We start from the raw sequence: 20,334 nt of genomic DNA on the forward strand, positions 1-20,334 counted from the left end.
ACTACAAGTGAAGGTCATCTTCGATTTGCGAAACTGTGGAAGGATAGGAAGTTAGGAAGTACAATATCATCTCGGTATACCCCTTTACTTGAGATATAGTATTTTCAAAGGCATTAAGTCACTAAATGCAGCGGAGCTAGACAGGAAAAGCGAAAGAAAGATCGCCGACGTTCCCTCCAAGAATCTGAACATACACTGCGACGCATCATATTTCATCTCGAAGATCCATAAACGATATATATATATATGAAACTTGCGATCCCAGGCCTTTAAAAATCAAGCAGCCAGTCGTCTTCATCATTGAAAAATTCGATGCCGGGAAAAGAGACCTAGCTTGGTGCAGTAGCATAACTTGTTTTGAAGTTTATGCTACACCGAAGGCGGATACAGAGTTTATAAAGGCATTGGCATTTGACTCTACCATACTCAACTAGAAAAAATAATCGGATAGCGGAAGACCCGAGTACCTTTTCATTACAATCTTGGGAGGTGGATACGTTCGCATCAATCACATGTATCTTTGTTGAGCTGCAGCTAGTTCATGAAGACGTGGTCGCATGATTCTCACAAATGCAGAAGTTCCCATGGAGGATTAGTTGGTAGTCTAAACTTCAGCTCGTACGGGGAAGAAACATTGCTAACGTCATATATTCTATGGTAGTTCCTGAATAGACAAGAAAAGTAATATCACAGCCTACCCACGATCATCGTCAGCTACAGGAATACAGACAAAACTATCTTCTGAAAAGGTGAGAATTTGATCACAAAGGTAGGGCCATTATACAATCGCAGATCGGAATCATAATGAAGAAGTATGGGGTGCGACTCGTGTAATGCTGTTTGGATATGATTGCACATACTAATACTAAAGTGAGGAAGGTAATTGGTATTCACAAGTCATGAGAAATCAAGTGATTCTCAATGGGCGATAAGCGTATTAATCTCTTCATTTGATGATGTAGTATTGAAAAAAAGAGTCATTTCTACTTCTATTTGAATTCAATCTGCGGGTCCTTTTGATAGGAATAATCCCACGTCTATTAATATATTCCTCCAGCTATAATTCAAGCATTGGGATGAAAGTGCCACTTTCCAGGATTTCTGCCATCCCGATGGTCATCCAATATCTTATTGAATGCATCTACATCCAAACCACCTTCCAAAACTTTGAAGCCGAGCGGCTTGATCTCTCCAGATTTTACCCAGCCTGGCAATAGCTTGAAGAATTCCTGAGAGAATTCTGTATGCAAATGAGGTATCCCAAGCGTCTGAGCAATATCATAGTTTCCGGAAGATGGCTTCACGCGTAACAACGTTATGACCTTACCTCTCTTCTTCTCAGATAGCAAAGAAATGGCAAATGAGTGCTCAAGGTTGACGGGATCATAAACGTAAACGATTTCATCGCCGACAGCCTCTTGGACACGTGCCTTAACCTCTGAGTCTGTACCATGACGATCGATAACATGGGTTGCCCCATAGGATTTCAGTTCATCGGTGTTTGATTTTGACGCGACCACAACGATCTTTCCAAACCCAGTGATTTTTGCGAGTTGGACGGCGAATTTTCCGCAGCTGGTTCCTCCTCCAAGAATCACGACGGCTTGAGATGAAGCATCAAAGGTCTTGTTTTCTGACCATGGAGCTGGAAATCCAAAGGATTTATCAGACCAGAATGATATAGCAGAAGCAAATAGATTTACTGGAAGTGTTGCTGCTTGATCATCGGTGATGTTCGATGGTACTTTGGCAAAACATCCAACTTCTAGAAGAGCATATTGCTGGGATCCTTCGGCATCAATCGCGAACCTAGGATATCCGAACACATGATCACCGAGTTCGAAGCCAGAGACGTTGTCGCCTTTGGCAGTGATTACACCGGCAACATCGTTACATAAGGTCGTAGGAATGGGAAGTTGGAAGATATTCTTGTCTTGAACTTTTGAATCGTGGGGATTTACTAGATTTTTTATTAGCACAATTTTGCAGTTTGACTTCGGAGGGAAGCTTACTTCCAACAGATGTCGACTTAATAAGAACCTCGTTTTCCTTGGGGGTAGGAATAGGTCTTGTGACTTTCACTACTGGCTTGCCAGTCTCTTGTACGATGAGTGCTTGTTGTGTTGATGCCATTGTTTCGGTTTAGATGCTTGTTATCTTCTTTGATTCTGTATTTTCCATGAAGGCTTACTACAGGATATATATATGCGAAGCCTGAATGTCGTGCTCTCTGATCACAAATCAAGAACGATCAATTGATTAGTGATCATCTTTTCGGTGTTTAACTACCCAACAAATTGAACATATTTTGTCAGCAATCATGGGCCGAGGGATATCAAGTTGATAGTACTATGGAAACTCATAGATTTTTTATAGTAAAATCTCTTTATAAGGATATATTTTTTAATCCCAAAAAATCTTGAGTCTAAAAAGAATCTATATTCTGAGAACCCTCTTCTTGAAGTATTCAAATGGATTTCTTATATTTTTCGATCTTAGGATTATATATAACGTAGTTTAACACCGAATGGCCTATATCACTGAGTGGCCCACTTTCACCTCAATTTACACTTTCAAACTCATATTATTCAACAATAATTAAATCAATTGATTGAAATTATTAAGAATCTAATAATCTAGGATCTATTATATTATTTTGATAGATTTTTATATTATATTCTGTTTTTCCATATTTACTATAATATTGATTAGAAGATGTTTTTTCATTAGAATTCTTTTCTTTTTGATGTTTGTTATATTAAATCTGAATATCAATCTTTTATTAAAATAATATATTAAAAGTCTTTTATTTAATAAGCATTCCTTTTTGATATAATTGAGTTTTTTTTGCATATCGATATTTATTTAATACTTCATTTGTTGTTCAAAATATACGATTCTCTATACTTAAAAGTATATTCTTATAAGCTAATCTCTCTATACCCTTAGCTAAAGTTAATATAGTTTCGAATATAAGTATAAAAGAGTTTGATTAATAACAAATTATTTGAGATTTAATTAATATTGATTAAGAAAAAGCTTCAATTGGGTTATAAGGGGTTTGAGAGATTTATTAATCTAAATTGAAAAAAGGAGAAATAGGTATACAAATTCAAATATCTAATTTTGAAAGTATAGTTTTAGAATTAAATAGAATTAAATCTATTCCTCGAAATCCTACTTTTATATTCTGAAAGATAATTGATTCTTAATATACAGCTTTGAAAACTATAAAGAATTTAATCTTTGAAATATAATTAATATATATCTTAATAAATTCATTGATTTGAGTATTATATAAATGTTTCAGATTATCAAAACAGCTAATATCAAATAGCTGAATTAAATGACTTGAATGCAATAGTAAATTTAGATATATAATATTATTCTCTTTATAATATATTTAAAAAGCTACTGATTCATAGCTTTTATATCTATCTAATATCAATATTCGATATTTGCTCTCTTTTCGATTCTTAATATACTTATCGAAATATTTCAATCATTCTAAACCTGTTTTATTATTTATCCATCCATTAAATATAGATTTAATAATTTATTCTATAGAAAGATTAGTTTTAGTATACTAATTAAAGAGATAAACCTATCCTTAAACTATTAAAAATAAGGGAATAGTTTTACCCTTCGTATTTCCATATATTATTACTATAGCTCATTTTTGATTGCCTGGTTATACTGATTTACTTCTGTCGTATTTCTCAGTATTAATAACAATTATTACTATATATATAATCTCTATTATAAAGCCTATTTCATTGAAATTATAGAAATCGTTATTTAAAATACTATATTTCACTTATATATTTATAATCAATCGAAATCACTCTTTAATAAACTTAGAATCTTCATAAAAAGCTTTTTGAAAATTATAAATACAATTAAAACATATCTTTAATTCAATTCGATACTTTACAAATCAATACATTCAAAACTTCCCAATATATTTCACACCCCTCGATTCAAGAATATAATTCACTATATCTTTCATATTCTTTAATTTAAATAAGAATTCTCTTAAATCTATATTGAGTATATATTGAATAATTATTTTTTCTTCTAATTCTGTAATCTTATAATTATTAGCTTAAATTTCTATATAAAAAGATAAACCTTTTATTCTATATCGAAAAGTTATATAAGAGATATTATAAAGTATAATAGCTTTTCAAATACTTAGTTTTTTATCTTTATAAATAGCTTTGATAATAAGAAGTATACAAGCTTTTTGATTATTCGAATTCATTATAGATTGTTGATAAAACATATATTGAAAGAGAAAGATGTAAATTGAGGTGAAAGTGGGCTACTTGGTGATATGGGCCACTCGGTGTTAAACTACGTTATTCTTATTATATTAATAATCTCAGTATAATTTAATATTGTATGATAGATTCTTTAGAAAGTTAAAAGATTATCACAGAATATCACCCAGTCAAGACTAACCGAAAGTAGATTACTACTGGGCTGAGAGTTGTTGAATACCTCTATATAAAATGCCTCTCTATATTCTTAAAAACAACTACAAAAACGATAGGTATCCTAATAAAGAGATTTCATCATACAATCGTGAAACTCTGTCAACAAACGATGATTTATCAGCAAATCTGATAAATGCGGGGATGCGTTTGACCGCTGACAGCCCGCCAAGATGGGGAGACGGGAAAGTGGGGCCTCACAACCTCATGTCAAGGTTGGTAATCACATTTCAATTCTTCGATGCCCTCATGCATCCTCTATATTCTATATCCCATCTCCTGCTTGCTTAACTCCTTCGGTCATTTCTTTAATTTCTTTCCACGCTTCATTGGACGTAAATAAAGCTGTCATCTAAGCATAAAACTACACTACCTCTTAAGACCCCTATCCTCAAGATACTAATTACCTCTTCATAGTCCCAATATCCGGTCCAATGGAGGTAGAATTGGGTAGGTACTACCTATAGAAGCTAAGGTCCAATTCATCTCGAACGCTTAAATGCATTTTTGAATGAGGGTTGGGGCTAAATTCCAGGTTGTCTAAGATTGATAGCTGGAATATGTCAAAGCAATTGGATATATATGAATGGCTGATCAGACTGAAGGGCTGACAGCACCCGAACTTCTAGCATGGCATAACTATAATCTTCTAGACATAGTGAATAGAACACTGGTATAGAAATGACCTTCTATCGAACCCTCACAAATATGAAAGACGTAATGGTTCACGATTACTTAGGTGTGCGTATATGAACTGCTAGACTAGTATCAAGAATCCATAGAATGATCAATATGTAACAGTGCAGTTTATGCGCAAGTATCCCTCATGCTCAGCTCAAATTCTCAATCTCGTTGCTCTTCAAACATTTCCTTCACCCCTTCGTACCTGTTTAGCAAGCTTCCATCAGGATGACAAAATACACGGAAAAATGAGAATCTCATTTCCGGCCTATTATAAGCAACTTCTATTGGTCTCTGAGCCCAGAAATATGAGTCCGGCATCGAAGTTTGCAAGTTTTTCGGAGGTGCAACTATAACCTTTTCCACCTGTTCACCAATATCGAAAATGCTTATAACCCAAGTGACATAAGCCAGGTTGACGTCGACTTTTTTCCAAAAGTTTGGATTGCGCTCCACTTCCCGATAGTATAATGATTTCGTTCTTTGGACATCACGGATTTCTTTTCGGAGCTCCAGAGCCAAATCCATCACCATAGTTCGATGATTGAGCTTCAAAGTAGCAAGAGCATATCGCCCTGATGTACGGGCGTACTCATCTTGACGGAGAAGTTGACAACCATATGCGACTCCATCAAAAAATTCCGCATTGATTGGTAAAATATGTGCAACTGGTTGTTTGTTTGGACCCCAGTAAAAATTCTCCATTGATTCCTGATAGACGATTAAACTAAGACGCTTTAGACATGGGCATCTAGTTTCGAGTAGTTCCCATATATTGCTTTTTCCTCCGTAATATCGTTCCGCCCTTAAACTGGAGAAGGTGTGCTGCACAGCAATGCTCTGAATCAAAGACAGATCCAAAGTAGTATGATTCCAACTCCAAAGCATACCAGTCACCTCGTGAAAGTATTCTATCATCAATGTATCCTGACGAAAGTTTATGTATCCTTTGCGGTCAACCCGAATCTCACAATCCGCCGTCTTCTTGCTACGAGGTCTTACAATCCGTAACTTGAGATCGTATCTCTGGACTGGAACGCTCATGTTCATATTGGAATAGTTTCTCAAAAAAAGCAAGTGTGATTCTTGACAGGCATAGAGTAAAGCTATCGGAAGTTTTGAAGCAATGGGACCATGCTGTCGTATATGACAGGATAATCTTACCAGATGGTTTGGGTCACTTCTGGTAGGCCTGCGATATCTTCGGTCGACATAAAGTTTGACATCTCGGGGATCGCAGCGTAAAGCACAGTCCCAAATCATGTATCGAAGTTCAATAGGAAGTTTAGGGAATAGGGTGAACGAATATAAAACTGGAACGATGGCGCAAGAATCCGTGGGCCAGGCTATTTGAATAGCATTTTTTGGAAGATCGTGATAAAACTTAATCTCAGAGATTTGCCATGTTTCTGAATCTATTAGTAAACCATGATTTATCTTTGTGTGTAACTCACTTGGGCAGTATATAAGTCGATTTCCAGGCAAAATCTGCTTCTCCTGCACGTCGTCCTTTGGCTTGGACTCGACACCAGACTGATCATTTTTTATTTCGTCTCGCCATCCTATTCGTAATGGTGCAGGTTTTTGCTTTACAAAAACATATCTTGATCGATCTGGAATTCTGGAAATACCTCTTGTAGGATACTGAGCATATTCCTCTACAGTCGAAGTCGGTGTTATGAACAGACTACTCAAATCATGCCAATCGAAGTATTCATCGTCAAATAAAGATTGATCCATGGTGTTGATCACTTTCAATCTCTGCTTCAAGGTCTTCGATAATTTTTCGCGATTCAAAATTTGTGGTTCGAAGTTGTTGACCTTTAAATATTGAGGAAGAATATGAGAAAGGAATTCGTCAGAATACACAAAAACTTCCTGTGGCAGTACCAGACATATAAGTGAATATTTTTACCTCACCGGCCCCGACCAAGCAGCTCAAATGTACGGTTGGTAGCTGAAGAGGTCTTTCGTCCATAGTTCAAAGTTTCAGATGCCCTATATGCTTACGGTTCAACTTGCTCTCTTGAATTTACCGGTGGCAGTATGTATACAGTCTGGCAATTACTGCATCAGATGATGAAAAGTTGGTGTTGATATATTTCAAAATTCACTAGGTAGTCAGCTTAGTAACCTTAAGCCAGAACGTCATTAAGAGTTCTTTCTTCAATAATTCAAGGCGGTGATGACCATAAAGTATGCATATTGTACTACCCATTTACGTTCAATAATTTATAGCTATAAAAGACCTGGGCCTTGAATCTTGGAACAATTCAGTCAAGGTCAACTTACTGACTCTAATACCCCGGAGACTTGGAGGCTTCTAGCTAATACTTGCGACGACATGCCATGCTTATTATTCTCCTGAATTCCTTTTTCCAAATCTATGTAAATTCTTGCAGTATTTATATGACAGAGGTGCGTATTATTGAACAGAGAACCCTTCGGTGTTTCTACCACATTAGGGATAAAGTTGAAAGTATTCCCAAAACTGCCAAATGTACTGAATAGGAGCTCTGTAAAAACAGCGCCGTTGAGAGAATTTGTGGTTGATATCTTAACAAGACATCACATCTGGGTTGCTCGCAAAAAAATATATCATAGGTATCTTTGAGGAATTTTGATTACTTCATCCTCAAATAAGGTGCAGGATCTAACAAGCCCATTCACTCCCCTCAGATTCACGGTATATGTACGCAAGTAAGCTTCCACCCGAAAACAAACAGCATAGTGCAGTGATCAGGCCATTGGCTTCTAATCTCGATAAAATCTCAAAAACATTCATTGCAACTAACATGTTATGTAGAGTTTTCGAGATCGCAAGTGTTCGCCGGCCTATAGTTCTTGGAGTACCACGAAACCTAAGGTAGACCATGTGACCCTCACTAATGATATGGCCCGGCATAGTGTACAAAATGGTTACTGGGGCATCTTGAATGAGATTAGATGATGTGGAAATCGAAAGTGGGCCCGCTGGAGATGGTAAGTTGTTGTTTCATTTGTGTTGATGGTTTGAGCACTCGCTATATTTTTTGTGCTTTTTTGGAGCGCTCAAAAATTGTTAGGATGGTGTTTTTCCGAATCGCATTTGTCGTTGCAGTTCCCTCTGATCATATATACTTTCCACCTTTTTTCAATTCGTCAACATTTCCCTCAAACCCGAATGCAACGTGCCGAGGAGATTCATCAGATCCTATCTTATCGGGAGCCTGTTGTGATAATAACGGTCCAAACCTTAATTTTGTGTTTTTGATACTTTTAGACAATGGATCAGATCCTAACGACTTCCCTCTTGCCAAAATATCCAAGTCTGGATTCCTTGTTGTAAGCATGATGGCGGAGAAGGAGTTTGAATGCGAAACACCATTAACATGCATAGAGTAAAGACCAATCGCACCACAAAGGCTTGCCAGAAAGAATCCGATACTATAGGAAAGGACGAGATAGAGCGGATGATAGACGTAGATATTCCTAGTGTCCAAGGTGGTGATATTTGCATATTCTGTGCTGCTACTAGTGAGATTGGGAGAACCAAGATAACCTATGGTGATATTGATGGAAAGATCCTCGATTGCTCTCATGAAGGTTCGATTGCGACACTGCCATGGCTCGATTTTAAAAATATCCTCAATGGGCCGTGGAGAAGAGGAACTTGGAGAATATAGGGACCCAAATGGTGAAGCCTGTACGTCGTCGCATGCGGTAAATAGACGTAGGAGAGGATTGTCGATCAAAACAGGGACCATATCGTAGCCATAGGTGCCTGCTTTTGCCACTCCTTCACGTAACGTGATGTTTCCTTGCAAAACTTCCTCGAAATTGGAAAATTGATAAAAATCCACCAAACAGCTGGGTGATCCATCACACAAAGGTATCTCGTTTAGGTACTGGGTGCTGTGTTGCGTGATTTCTTGGTTGCCGTAGACAGAAGCGATTGTAACAGAAATAGAGGCATTCATGGCTGTACATACAATGCTTGACGTCGAACTTTGTACGAAAATATGATAAGCAGTTGATTTGTTCACATACAGCTCATACAGAGAACTTGAATCATAGAGGGCGACTGTCCGAAGTGAAAAATAGAGGAGAAGGTAACGTAATTTTGGGTCTGACTCAGACATTGTGTTGTTCCAAATCGAGTCATTGATTTGAGGGACAACAAACACTGATAATTCTTCCCTATCATGCACCAGTTGATCGAAAATAGCTTGCTCAGTACTTTTAGCTTCTCTGCACTTGAGCGTGAGACCAAAGAACTGCATATTATAGGACCAGATTTGAGGCGCGATCGAAAAATTTAGAGGGACCACATCAGCTAGAGATGCTGACTTTTGCGCAATTTTTTCTGAGATTCTGGTATCCACTACAGCTTCGGGCGATTGCGTATCAAGCAAAAATTTGGTTCCATTCAATACCGGAATTGGCATTGAAATAGTAATATTGACTGGAACGACAGAGAGCGTAGCTGCGGGAGCAAAACTAACGAAATCCATGGTCCTAAAATGCACATTAGTGACTTGAACTGTAGACTTTTTCGATAATTTATTCACACATTGAGTTGAAAGTCAGAGCCAAACTTTTATCGTCAATTCACCCTCAAGTATTCCAACATGGTCAAGGGCCTCCAGCCAACTCTTGTGTAGAAAGGGCTCACGTACCAGAAAATTGTGCCTAGTAATGCTGCCAGGGAAGCATTCTTGATAACAGAAACACTGAACAGGCTAATCGGATTACTTGTGAGCGCGAACAATCTGTCAAGATCACCTGCAGTTTTCTCAGTATTTTGACTAGAAAGTGCAATTTTGTATCGGCAATGTGGAATAACACGTACTAATTTTGAGACCTTTCGACCTTACGACGCTCCAAAGATATTGCCCCAGTGCGGAGACAGTAATGGCTTTGAAACATGCGACGACGAGAAATGCGAAGGCTGTCCCGAATCGAATTGACCAAGCTTGTCTCGTGGCATCCCCTGCCGGAGTCCCACTTAATGAATTGTAGTAAGCATGATGTCCAATTGCCAAAATCAGACCACACAATAGCGCCGAGCACATAAAAGTTGGTTGTTGCCAATTGATCTTCCAAATTACAGTATGGTGGGTATTCTGTAAAGGTTGGGCGGGGAGGTTCAAATTTGTACTTTGTGCTGTTGAGGAACTCGAAATGCTGCTTACTTGCTGCCAAGATTCTGGTCGATTTGGAGTAGATAATAGAGAGTCCGTAACTGAGTATTGAGAATTCCTTCGATCGCGGCTTGAGACTCTTGAGGGATCATACAGTCGCAGGTCCACTCCGTGGTCCTGAAATGAAAAATCTGGCGGCTCAAACTCTCGATCATTGCTGACTCGAAGTGGTTCCATCGCTTTTTCCCTGTGTCTTGAATCGAAGAGATATACTTCAGACGTTTCCAGAATTTAGAGTACGCGTTGCATAATGTTGAGAAGGGAAACAATATTTCGTCGCTAAGTACATGTCAATCATTTGGATCATTGAAATGTTAACACTAAGCCTGATCGCCATGATATTCGTAAGCACCCTGCATAACACATGTAGAGGCTGAAGTTGTAATTCAAACAGAGCGAATCTTGGAAGTGCAGCACTGCGGCGAGTGCTGCCATTCAGGGGGGTTTATTCGTCTATTCTGTAACACAACATACCTTTATTGAATTTTGCCTGAATTTGAACGGATGTCCAGGCTGATTCTGACCGAACTTTGCTCCCAGCCACGATTTCATGTGGAACCCCAATACAACAATCTCTAATTCTTAAAAACAATTTAACAAATCATCCTTCAGTCCTTCGCCACCTCCTGGATAATTTAAATTATTCCCCTCGAATTGCTTCCCACATGCCACCTCTTGTTCTTCAATTTTATCCTTTCACGCCTTTGACCAGTCGGTCGAAGATAACCCGGAACCCGAGATATATATTGCGAACATCCACTTTGAAATCAATATAAATGATTACTGAATCATGATCACCCTGAGCTTTTGATATCATCTTTATATGGACAGAAATTTGAAACGAAGAGTAGAATGCCAAATTTAATCAGCGCAGAATGAGATTGGATCGGCCCCCACGTACAAGAGTTTGACTAAGTTGACAGCCTTGCGCGAACTCCTAGGTTGGTCAGCATACTACTACTTATCTCCCTTTCTCTCTTGTTTTTTCCTAGCTGATTCGACGTCTTTAACTTTCTTTTGGCTTCTCCATCGTATTCCATATCTCATGATTATTATCAACACCGGGCTGTAGATCAAAAATAGAAGGGCCAGGATTGTATATGACCACTATAAAAATGTCAGTACATATTTAATTCAATATTCATACGGGAAGAACGTGCTGTTGTTCTGTTAAGCCCGAAGGAAAAACAAACCTACCCCGGTACCGATGGCATTGACCATAGGGACAATAACCGCAGTCGCAATCGCTCCCAGCTCACACCGTACCACGTTATTTGCAGCTGTAGCAGTAGCTGGTTTACCAGGATAGATATCCACCATCAAGATATTGAGAACTTGAAAGCTTGCAACCAGAGCATACCCTATTACAAACAATAGTATCACTGGACCAGCAATACTAACATGGTGACCCATAACCCAACCATAAGCAATTATGGCTAAAGCACCGAGATAGAACAATGGGAGTGCAATCTCCAATCGCGCTTTCTCGATTGGAAAATTAGTGAGATCCATTTGACGATTTCTGATGAGTGGAAAGTTATGAATTTTGGCATGTCGGCGATAGTTGAAGTCTACTATTTTTCCAGTAGTAAAAGCAGAGATGAGAGACCCTGCACCAACAGGAATGAACATCAATGATACTTTTAGCTGTGAAAATCCGTACAAAGAGCCAAATTGTGATGAAGCGCCCGTAGAAATTGCATAATAGCAAGCTAAACTTATACCCGCTGCGCCTAATAATAGTCCTGCTTCTTTATCTGCAAGAACTTTAAGTGTAGACAGTGGGTTTGGGACCTGTAACTTGTAGTTCTTGCGCAGGGCAGTAAATTTCTCTGTATCCAAGGGAACTCCTTTCTTACGACGATTCAAATGTCGTATATGGTCTGTAATGTTCATGCAGAGAAATGGTGGAGGTATGGAACCATCGTCAACTAAATTTCGACAAGTTTCCGGAAGAAAGAGAATAAGAGGTATAAATACGATGCATGAATATATTAAGAGAAACCAAAAAATCCAATGCCAACCTGCATATTGCCCTAATATTCCTCCAATGATAGGAGCAACCATAGGACCAAGAATACTACCAAGAGAAGCCCATGCAACGTAAGTACCCCGCTCAGAAGAAGTGATAATATCACCAACTAACCCATTTGCAAGCGCTACTGTACCACTACTTCCTGCACTTTGCAAGCAACGTAGGGCCATCAACGCTGGGTATGAATTTTGAAGTCCAAGACCGAGAGTTGTGAAGAAGTAAATAATGAAGCAAATGATATATGCTGGACGTCTTCCAGCTTTGTCTGATAATCCCGCAATCATCATAGGTGCTAAGCCTTGAATAACCTAGAGACTGATTAGAACATTACAAATACAAAGGAAAGAGCGAATGACACATACTAAGAACAAAGTAACTGTAAGACTGATTTTTGCATCTGATACATGAAGATCTTTCGCAATTTGACTGAGAGATGGATAATATATGCTCGTTGACATTGGAGAAAAGAGGCTTGCCATGGATCCGGTAAGGACAATCATCTTCTTTTGAGAGGCAGAAAAGACACTATATGGAACATCTGATACTGGATTGAGTTGCGTATTCTCAACCGCTTCGGAAGGTGGTTCGAGTATTTCATTATCATTGTTTTCGATCAACTTTCCAACGCCGATATTGCAATGAGGCTGCACGTTCGTAACATCGGGAGAGATGGGGTTCTCTTGAGGGTTGGAGGGTTTCTGAGCACCAGTCTCGGGAACAACGTCAAGTTGACTAGTAGATGGAATTTTAGATTCTTTCTCCATCGCAGAACTTAACCATAATTTTAATGACCGCCGAATCTTACAATCATAACGTGTTGAGGCTTATATATCTTCTCATGACACCCATCACGGCGAATGTTGACCGTCTATTGCCGGATTTAATGGTTATCTCCAAAGATTGCAGGGGCAACGGAGCCGACAGATTGCAACACGTTGATCCAACAGAAATTCGCATACATCATGACTAGTGACTGGTGAGTGGCTAAGTGAAAACCTCGAAAGTCAAGTATGATAATCGTAGTCGAATATAGTGTCGTTTCTCTTCAAGAAGTAGCAACATCAAGAAGAACCCCCATTTTGAGCTTGAGCCTTGTCGATAACATGCAGGCACGTTGATGCAGCAATCTCTCGGGGAAAACTTCTCCGCATTTTCTAAAACCGTTGCCCATACTATGTAGGCTCAATGCTCATCGGGAGGTTTATCAGACGCAATACCCCATACATGGTATAGATGCTCATCTTTGACAAGTTTCTTTTTGAAAACGGCCTGCATGTAATACTGTGATACCACACCATAGAGACCCATCATCGTGGCCGCATAAGCCATCATGTTGTCCGGGCACTAAAACATCATGTTGTGATTGGTGTTTGCCGAATTGTATGGTGGATATTGCTGTCAAGCTAGCTGCAGCTACCCAGCCACCAGCTAAAAACTGTCTGCTTCTCGTCTCCCCCGCGAACCAGAAAACTGTCATGCTTGGTCCTAGGTTTCTTTGATCATACAATCCTGTATTATGATCTTATATTCTCAGAGACACCAATGAATTGTCAAAAGCTTCATTTTTGAGAAAATCTTTGTTTCTAACAGTTCTGCCCCAGCTGATTGGCTTCACCGCGTTGGTTACCTAGCGAACCCATCACAATTATTTACAACTTTGTGGGATAAGCACATTTTCGCAGTCGAGATCCTTCCCAGCCGCCCATATTATAATCTTCCAGAACAACATTATTCTGCATTCTCCTCTAATTTCGTTAATTATCTCGAACGCGACAAGATTATAATTATTTCGGATTTCTCTACGGATTTTGAAATTATCTGCCATTAGGCGGCAGATCCGCCCGTCGCAATGGCGACTGATGATCTCTCTCCACCGGGGAGCAGTACATATTCATCAAATACAATGTACGTTGGAGACGGGACATGGGATGCTACGAAAAATGATTTCTTACTGCCCAATTTGATGGGCTTAAATTTTGAGACGATGAGATATAATGGTGAGTGAATCTTTGCCAACATCTAGCTTGTTGGGATTGCGATGAATGACGGAGCTTACTGTGAATAGGAATGGGAAATAGATTCGCGACAATGCCTGGATATAAAGGATTAATTACAGCTCATGGTGTACTTGCTGCAATGACCTTTCTGTTCATCGTACCTGCAGCGATATTCATTGCGAGATTTTATGGTCGGGATATACGAAATGCGATTCGATATCACATATATTTACAAATTATGACGCTTCTTCTATCAACAGTCATTTTCATACTTGGATGGATGGCAGTAGGCAATGCGCGAAGCTTAACGAATCCTCATCATGGTATCGGATTGGCAATTTATGTTCTCATCTGGGTGCAATTCTTATCGGGCTGGTTGACACATAATTCGGAAAAGAAACGAGTCTTGAGAAGGATTCCATTGAAGGCTGTCTTGCATCAATGGATAGGTCGTGCAACAGCACTTCTTGCAATCGCGCAAGTACCTCTTGGACTGACTTTATATGGATCGCCAAAATACCTCTTTATACTATTCGCGGTCTGGATGGGTCTCTTGGTATTACTATACTTCATTCTTTCCTACAGGGCACTACAGGCGCTCCCTGAAGTATTACGAGAAGGAAGTCGACATGGCGAGGTAATTCAAGAGAGAAGAAAAAGTTCATTTGGCATAGGAATACTTGGTCCATTACTCGCAGGTGCCGGAGCTGCTGCTTTACTCGGAAATCGAGATCGAGATAGGAGTAGAAGTAGGAGTCGCAGTCGCAGCCGCAGTCGCAGTCGCAATCACAGTAGAATTCGAGAAGAAGTTATTCCTTCGCGCAGGGGCTCAAGATCTCGACGCGGATCAGTAAGCTACGTCGAAGAAGAGAAATATGAGTCTAGGAAAAAGGAAGGTGGCGGCGTTATGAACTCATTATTCAAGGGTGCGGCAGTTCTTGGAGCTGGTGCGCTCGCGAAGAGTTTCTTCGATCGGCGACAACGAACAAAGCATGAGGACGAATATTCTTCTGTTGCTCCGGATACTCCAGGTAGAAGGCAACATAGACGCAATGACAGCGAATATAGTGATTCAACTCTTACAACCGAACAAACAAATCATTATGAAAATCGCCGAGGAAGTCGTTCCATCTTACCTGGGCCCGGAGCACCAGCAGCTGCTGCGGCTGCTATTAGTGCTGCAAAAGCACGTCCAACAACTCCAAGACCTGTAACGCCCGTAACACCGAGACCAGTACGAAGTCAAGCTGGCCGAACTCATAGTTTTGATTCTATGAGTTATTCCTACGATTACGGATCTGGTACTACAGCTAGCCCATCTCGAAGACCACAAGAAAATAATGGACTACGAAATGGATTACTTGCTAGTTTGGGAATAGGCTGGTTTGCCAAGAAAATGAAAGATCGTAGAGAAAAGAAGGAAATGGACCACATTGAACGCGAGGAAGACGAAAGATATGAACGAGAGAGAGCTTCTCGACACATTAATCAAGGTTCACATTTAACAAGCGACGCATTTCCACCAAGACCTCATATCAGACAAAGTTCTTTAGAATCATCTGAACTTTCGTCACTTGTCGATCCTCATCCTGCACCTAGAGCAACAGTATTAGTACCAGCTCCAGTTCCGGTAAATATGGGTCAATCTCGTTCTCATCATGATGTCGTTACAGAAACAGTATCAATGCCTCCTATGCCTTCCGATCCACATGGCGTTCTTCATCAACCTTCTGATAGTGATGTCACTCCAACCCCTGGTCGAAGTCGTCGCCGGTCATCTATTCGACGAGAGGAAGGAGAAGCTGCTGCCGCTGCCGCTGCCGCTGGAGCTGCTGGTCTTGCCGCAGAAGAGGAACGTCGTCGTCAAAGATCTCACTCTAGATCGGCAGTTGCAAGTCCCCCTGTCAGTGTTAAAGTGAAAATGCATGGCGATAAAGACCGCAATGTTACTTTGAGACGTCTAACAGAACAAGAAGCTGCGGCAGAACGTGCCTCGAGAAGGGCTCGAAGTGGCCAAAGACGTTCGCGAAGGGACTCAGCAAGTGACTTCAGTGATGGCGAAGTGTCATCTAGATATAGACGAGAAGCAGAGAAGAGAGCCGAAAGAAGAGCCGAATCAATGGTCAGAGATAAACACGAAGAAGCTGGCATTCCACCACCACCAATAGGTCCTCTTACACCACCTAACCCTGCATTTGCAGGTGGAAAGAAACCTAAGGATTCAGCTTACTACTCTGGACGACCACAGAGTTCTGGTAGACCACAAAGTTCTGGTAAACTAGATCCGAGTGTTGCTGGAGGAAGTATATTCGATGCAGGAAGGAGTAATATGTCGGAAGATACTCATGGTACATGGAGTGCCATGAGTCCAGATTCTGGTACTGATCACGCGAGAGAAAGGCGACAAAGGAGGAGAATGGAGAGGCAAAGACAAAGTATAGGAACCGGAACGGCTGGCACAGTTGATTTTACTTGAGTTCTGATCCTCGAGTTGTATTATTGTTTGGTGTTTGGAGTTGGCAAAATCGGGCTGGACTATTTGCTTTTTTATTGATGAAAATATAAAGTGGATGGGGTGGTAAAACGGAACGACATGTATGAAGATGTTAGCTTATGTTCAAGGCTTTAGTATATGGCTGATGAGATTATGAATGAAGGCGGGATAGGATATGATACGATATGAAGTTTTTCCCAAGGAAAGTTCTCAACGATGTGGTTAGGATAAGCGAGCAATCTGGCATAGATACCTACGTACCTACGTACTTTTCCTGCATGTTATTTTAGCTTTTTGTTTTTCTACTTAATTGATATTATTAATTTTGCAAACGATCATGTTCATCCATGAAAGTGATTGCCGCTGTGTGGAATTGTGAAGGATTAGGCTAGTGCTTAGACTTGGAATTATAATTGGCTTGGATCAAAGTTTACGAATGGGATTTCCTGAGTCGGGGGGTTTATGAGGGGCTGTAGGGGCTCAAGTTCTCTGCTTGCTGTTTGCTGTATCATTTTTGATGTAGGAATGGAGTTTCGGATAAGTGTCTAAGTATATGAGGAAGCTCAAGGGGATTAGTTTAACTTGGTTTGGGTCGAGCGCTTGGTCAAGTGGATAATTCTGAGAGAATTAAGAGGGGGGGAAGGGGGAGGGGGAGGGGGATCGCGCTCTTCATTTTAGGCTGTAAGTTTTCTTGAGCGAATTGTGGACTTAAGGGGTTTAGTTTTGTTTGGTTAAGGTAACATCTTGCTCGGATATACATATTTAATTGGTCAGCCGGGCTGACTATTCAGATGCCTATTCAGTGTTTAGTTGGTGATGAATCTTGATGAACATCTCGGTAGTTTTCAATTCTGCGCAAATTTGTTTACTCCAAACCGTTTTGTTAGTATTGACTTGGTCGATAAGTGTAAAGTAGTTTGTTCTATCAAGATTGTAATTGTGCTTGATCATTATTAGTTATGCCTGAAACTAATATGTCAGTACAAAGTACTGTAAATAATAGTGGAAAGATTTAGGGTATAGCTCACTATCATCAGCAATTTGACTAAGTTTGTATCATTTAAAACTACCCAAGCTTGGGCATTCTGATAAAAAGTAATTTGGACACTTTTGATTGGCTATAGCTACCTACATACAATCGAGAACTATACACAAATTACGTCCTTTCGCTTCTAAGTGTGCTTAGTTGCTTCCGCTATCTTATTTCAGGCTCTGTATGCAATGCACACGCAATATTAACTACCGATAGGAAGCTGGTACTCATATAAGGAAGCGCTAGTGCCTCGCTGGCTAACAGCTTAGCTTGTTATGATCACATGATCGAATGTCCAACACGTATTCTATCCAATTAATGAACAGAAACTCCCCGTCGAAAGAAACCCGTGGTACATATCTAGAATATACCGAGCAACGGTCTTCCGTTGCGGAGAACAGCAATTATGACTCTGATGCCGTTTATTATAGCATTCATGCGCCGAGCAAATTGTGGCTCCCACGCAGTGTAATAACTCTGCGATTCTTCTGTATACAAGTCTTTCATCTCAGACACATAGTTCAACGACTTTCTTTCCCGAATGTAATTTGTAATGGTGTCCCTATACATTGAGGAGTCGGAGATTTCTATGAAAAGGTAATCTAGAAGAAGTGAGCGAGACTGAACTCTCACAGTCTCATGGAGAGAGAAGGTCATTACCAATGTGTATGAGTACCTTGATGAATGCTCTACTTATGACTTGCTTCAACTCCTTCGACTCTTCTGATCCTTGTTCCTCAATTCTGCATCTTTCGCATATTTTATGCAAATCTGTTAACCTTTCAGACAGGATTATGTGAAGATCCTCGAGCTGTCCTCTGATGTTAAGTTCTTTCAAATTCCATGCAGATTTGTATGAATCTTCTACTGAGCCTATGGAGTGAATGAGAGTGTTCAAACCATGCAATAAGATAAGATACAGAGTGCCGAGATCCTTCGCATCACGAGCCCTCATTGCTTCCTCATAGAACTCTAGTTGAGACTTGCTACCGTGTTGAGGAGTTTGGTTGAGCTTTTGCCGATAAGTGTCACTCTCAAACCACAAGTCTATGCCCTCAATCATCCGTTTTCTCTTCGTAAGAACCACGAAGGTCATCCGCGCGTCATTTTTAATCCGAGTTATTTCCGCGAGAGTTGCTGGGACGTAGATAGTAATGGGATTGTAGATATCCTTCGCTTTGAGCTCAAAGTCCTCTTTGCCACCTTCGTAATACCATTTCAAGGCCTTGGTGAAGTCCGCGGGCTTGCAAGTGTTACTGAATCTGTAGAGGTCTAAATGTTCTTCTAGGTCTTCGATAATCTCCCAATATCTATTTACGTCGTTGGGGAGATAGGTGATGAGCGGAGGTCTTGATTGATAGAATAGTTTGCCTCCCATAAGTTGTGACTTGATAGCATTAATTCCTCGAACAGCATCTCTGTAGGTCTCAAACATCTCGTTGACCGTTCGTTGGGCCATTTTGTAGGCTAATTGGGTGTAGTGAGATAATTAAAAAAAATAGTGAATGATTGAAGAAGGATTTGTTTGAAGAAACAGCTTTCTAGGCTCTGTATTCTTTGAGTTCTGTAGTCAATCGATATTTCCCAAGAATAACGATAAATAACTGGAAGTGGAAGGAGATCAAAAAGTCTATCATGACCGCAACTCCCTTTTTCAAATATATACCAAACTTAATCATTTTCGGAATCTACCACTCAAATGTTTTTAATAAAATTTGAACCTGAATTTACAAATCTCCCAAAATTTCTGAAAACATTGAACTCCTTAAATAAAAAGTTTTGGAATTTGTCTATTACGATACAAGTCTCATCAGCAGTCCAAATAGCAGCCCCTCTGTGTACTTGCTTGCGATACTACTGCTGTCATTTTCTCATTCATATCCACCTCTTTGCTCGCTTTCCCTTATGCCGCCAATACTAATCACTTCTTGTGACATATACTTCGACATCGATAGTAAATGACCAGGCGTTTGCTCAAACAGTCTCCCTGGTATAATTTGTTATTGAATCCTCTTGGTTGGTATTCGATGTTGAATCATGAGAAAGCCCAAGAAGTTGACGTATCCATTGAAATGCGTTTCCAAAAGAAGCGAAAACTTTCCCGAAAAACCGGCCTATCCACTGGAACAAATTTCTAAACTGAACAGGGATCCATTTGGAAATGATTGTCATAGAATAGCTAGATGAGTAAGATATTATTAGCATGGCTTCTTGTGTTGGGTAACCTGATATGTATGGTATGGCGAAACGTACATTGGAATCCACCATTCCGAAGGTTCTCCGTCACATCTCTTGGGGCCAAAAGTTGATTCAAACCTCTGGGCCCACTTTTCCCACTCAGACTCGGAGTCGTTCACCGTATTTACTCGACCCGTACGTCGAAATGACGAAGAGGGACGTTCATCCGCCCGCCGA

At 39.9% G+C, this 20,334-nt stretch overlaps 6 protein-coding genes across 6 annotated transcripts; 1 reads left to right on the plus strand and 5 right to left on the minus strand.

Annotated features, from left to right (window-relative positions):
- Positions 1-1,064: 1,064 nt before the first annotated feature.
- Positions 1,065-2,133, minus strand: EAE97_003907 (uncharacterized protein; the record flags this gene model as incomplete). Its single annotated transcript, XM_038874419.1, has 2 exons — positions 1,065-1,960; positions 2,013-2,133. The coding sequence occupies 2 exons, from the start codon at positions 2,131-2,133 to the stop codon at positions 1,065-1,067; spliced, it is 1,017 nt and encodes a 338-aa protein (XP_038735028.1).
- Positions 2,134-5,339: 3,206 nt separating this feature from the next.
- Positions 5,340-6,917, minus strand: EAE97_003908 (uncharacterized protein; the record flags this gene model as incomplete). The annotated part of the gene is made up of 2 exons (XM_038874420.1): positions 5,340-6,586; positions 6,632-6,917. The coding sequence occupies 2 exons, from the start codon at positions 6,915-6,917 to the stop codon at positions 5,340-5,342; spliced, it is 1,533 nt and encodes a 510-aa protein (XP_038735029.1).
- Positions 6,918-7,371: 454 nt separating this feature from the next.
- EAE97_003909 (uncharacterized protein) lies at positions 7,372-10,537 on the minus strand (the record flags this gene model as incomplete). Its single annotated transcript, XM_038874421.1, has 3 exons — positions 7,372-9,674; positions 9,836-9,941; positions 10,009-10,537. 3 exons carry the CDS (start codon positions 10,535-10,537, stop codon positions 8,288-8,290), a joined length of 2,022 nt encoding a protein of 673 aa, XP_038735030.1. The 3' UTR covers positions 7,372-8,287.
- A 780-nt stretch (positions 10,538-11,317) lies between these two features.
- On the minus strand, positions 11,318-13,159 carry EAE97_003910 (uncharacterized protein; the record flags this gene model as incomplete). Its single annotated transcript, XM_038874422.1, has 3 exons — positions 11,318-11,467; positions 11,558-12,703; positions 12,758-13,159. 3 exons carry the CDS (start codon positions 13,157-13,159, stop codon positions 11,318-11,320), a joined length of 1,698 nt encoding a protein of 565 aa, XP_038735031.1.
- A 723-nt stretch (positions 13,160-13,882) lies between these two features.
- Positions 13,883-17,218, plus strand: EAE97_003911 (uncharacterized protein). Its single transcript, XM_038874423.1, has 2 exons — positions 13,883-14,392; positions 14,461-17,218. Exons 1-2 carry the CDS (start codon positions 14,245-14,247, stop codon positions 16,866-16,868), a joined length of 2,556 nt encoding a protein of 851 aa, XP_038735032.1. The 5' UTR covers positions 13,883-14,244; the 3' UTR covers positions 16,869-17,218.
- Positions 17,219-18,279: 1,061 nt separating this feature from the next.
- EAE97_003912 (uncharacterized protein) lies at positions 18,280-19,378 on the minus strand (the record flags this gene model as incomplete). Its single annotated transcript, XM_038874424.1, has 2 exons — positions 18,280-18,521; positions 18,580-19,378. The coding sequence occupies 2 exons, from the start codon at positions 19,376-19,378 to the stop codon at positions 18,280-18,282; spliced, it is 1,041 nt and encodes a 346-aa protein (XP_038735033.1).
- Positions 19,379-20,334: the final 956 nt, after the last annotated feature.

Source organism: Botrytis byssoidea (assembly GCF_014898295.1).
Source record: "Botrytis byssoidea strain MUCL 94 chromosome Unknown BBYS_006, whole genome shotgun sequence".
In the NCBI taxonomy this organism is placed as follows: domain Eukaryota; kingdom Fungi; phylum Ascomycota; class Leotiomycetes; order Helotiales; family Sclerotiniaceae; genus Botrytis; species Botrytis byssoidea.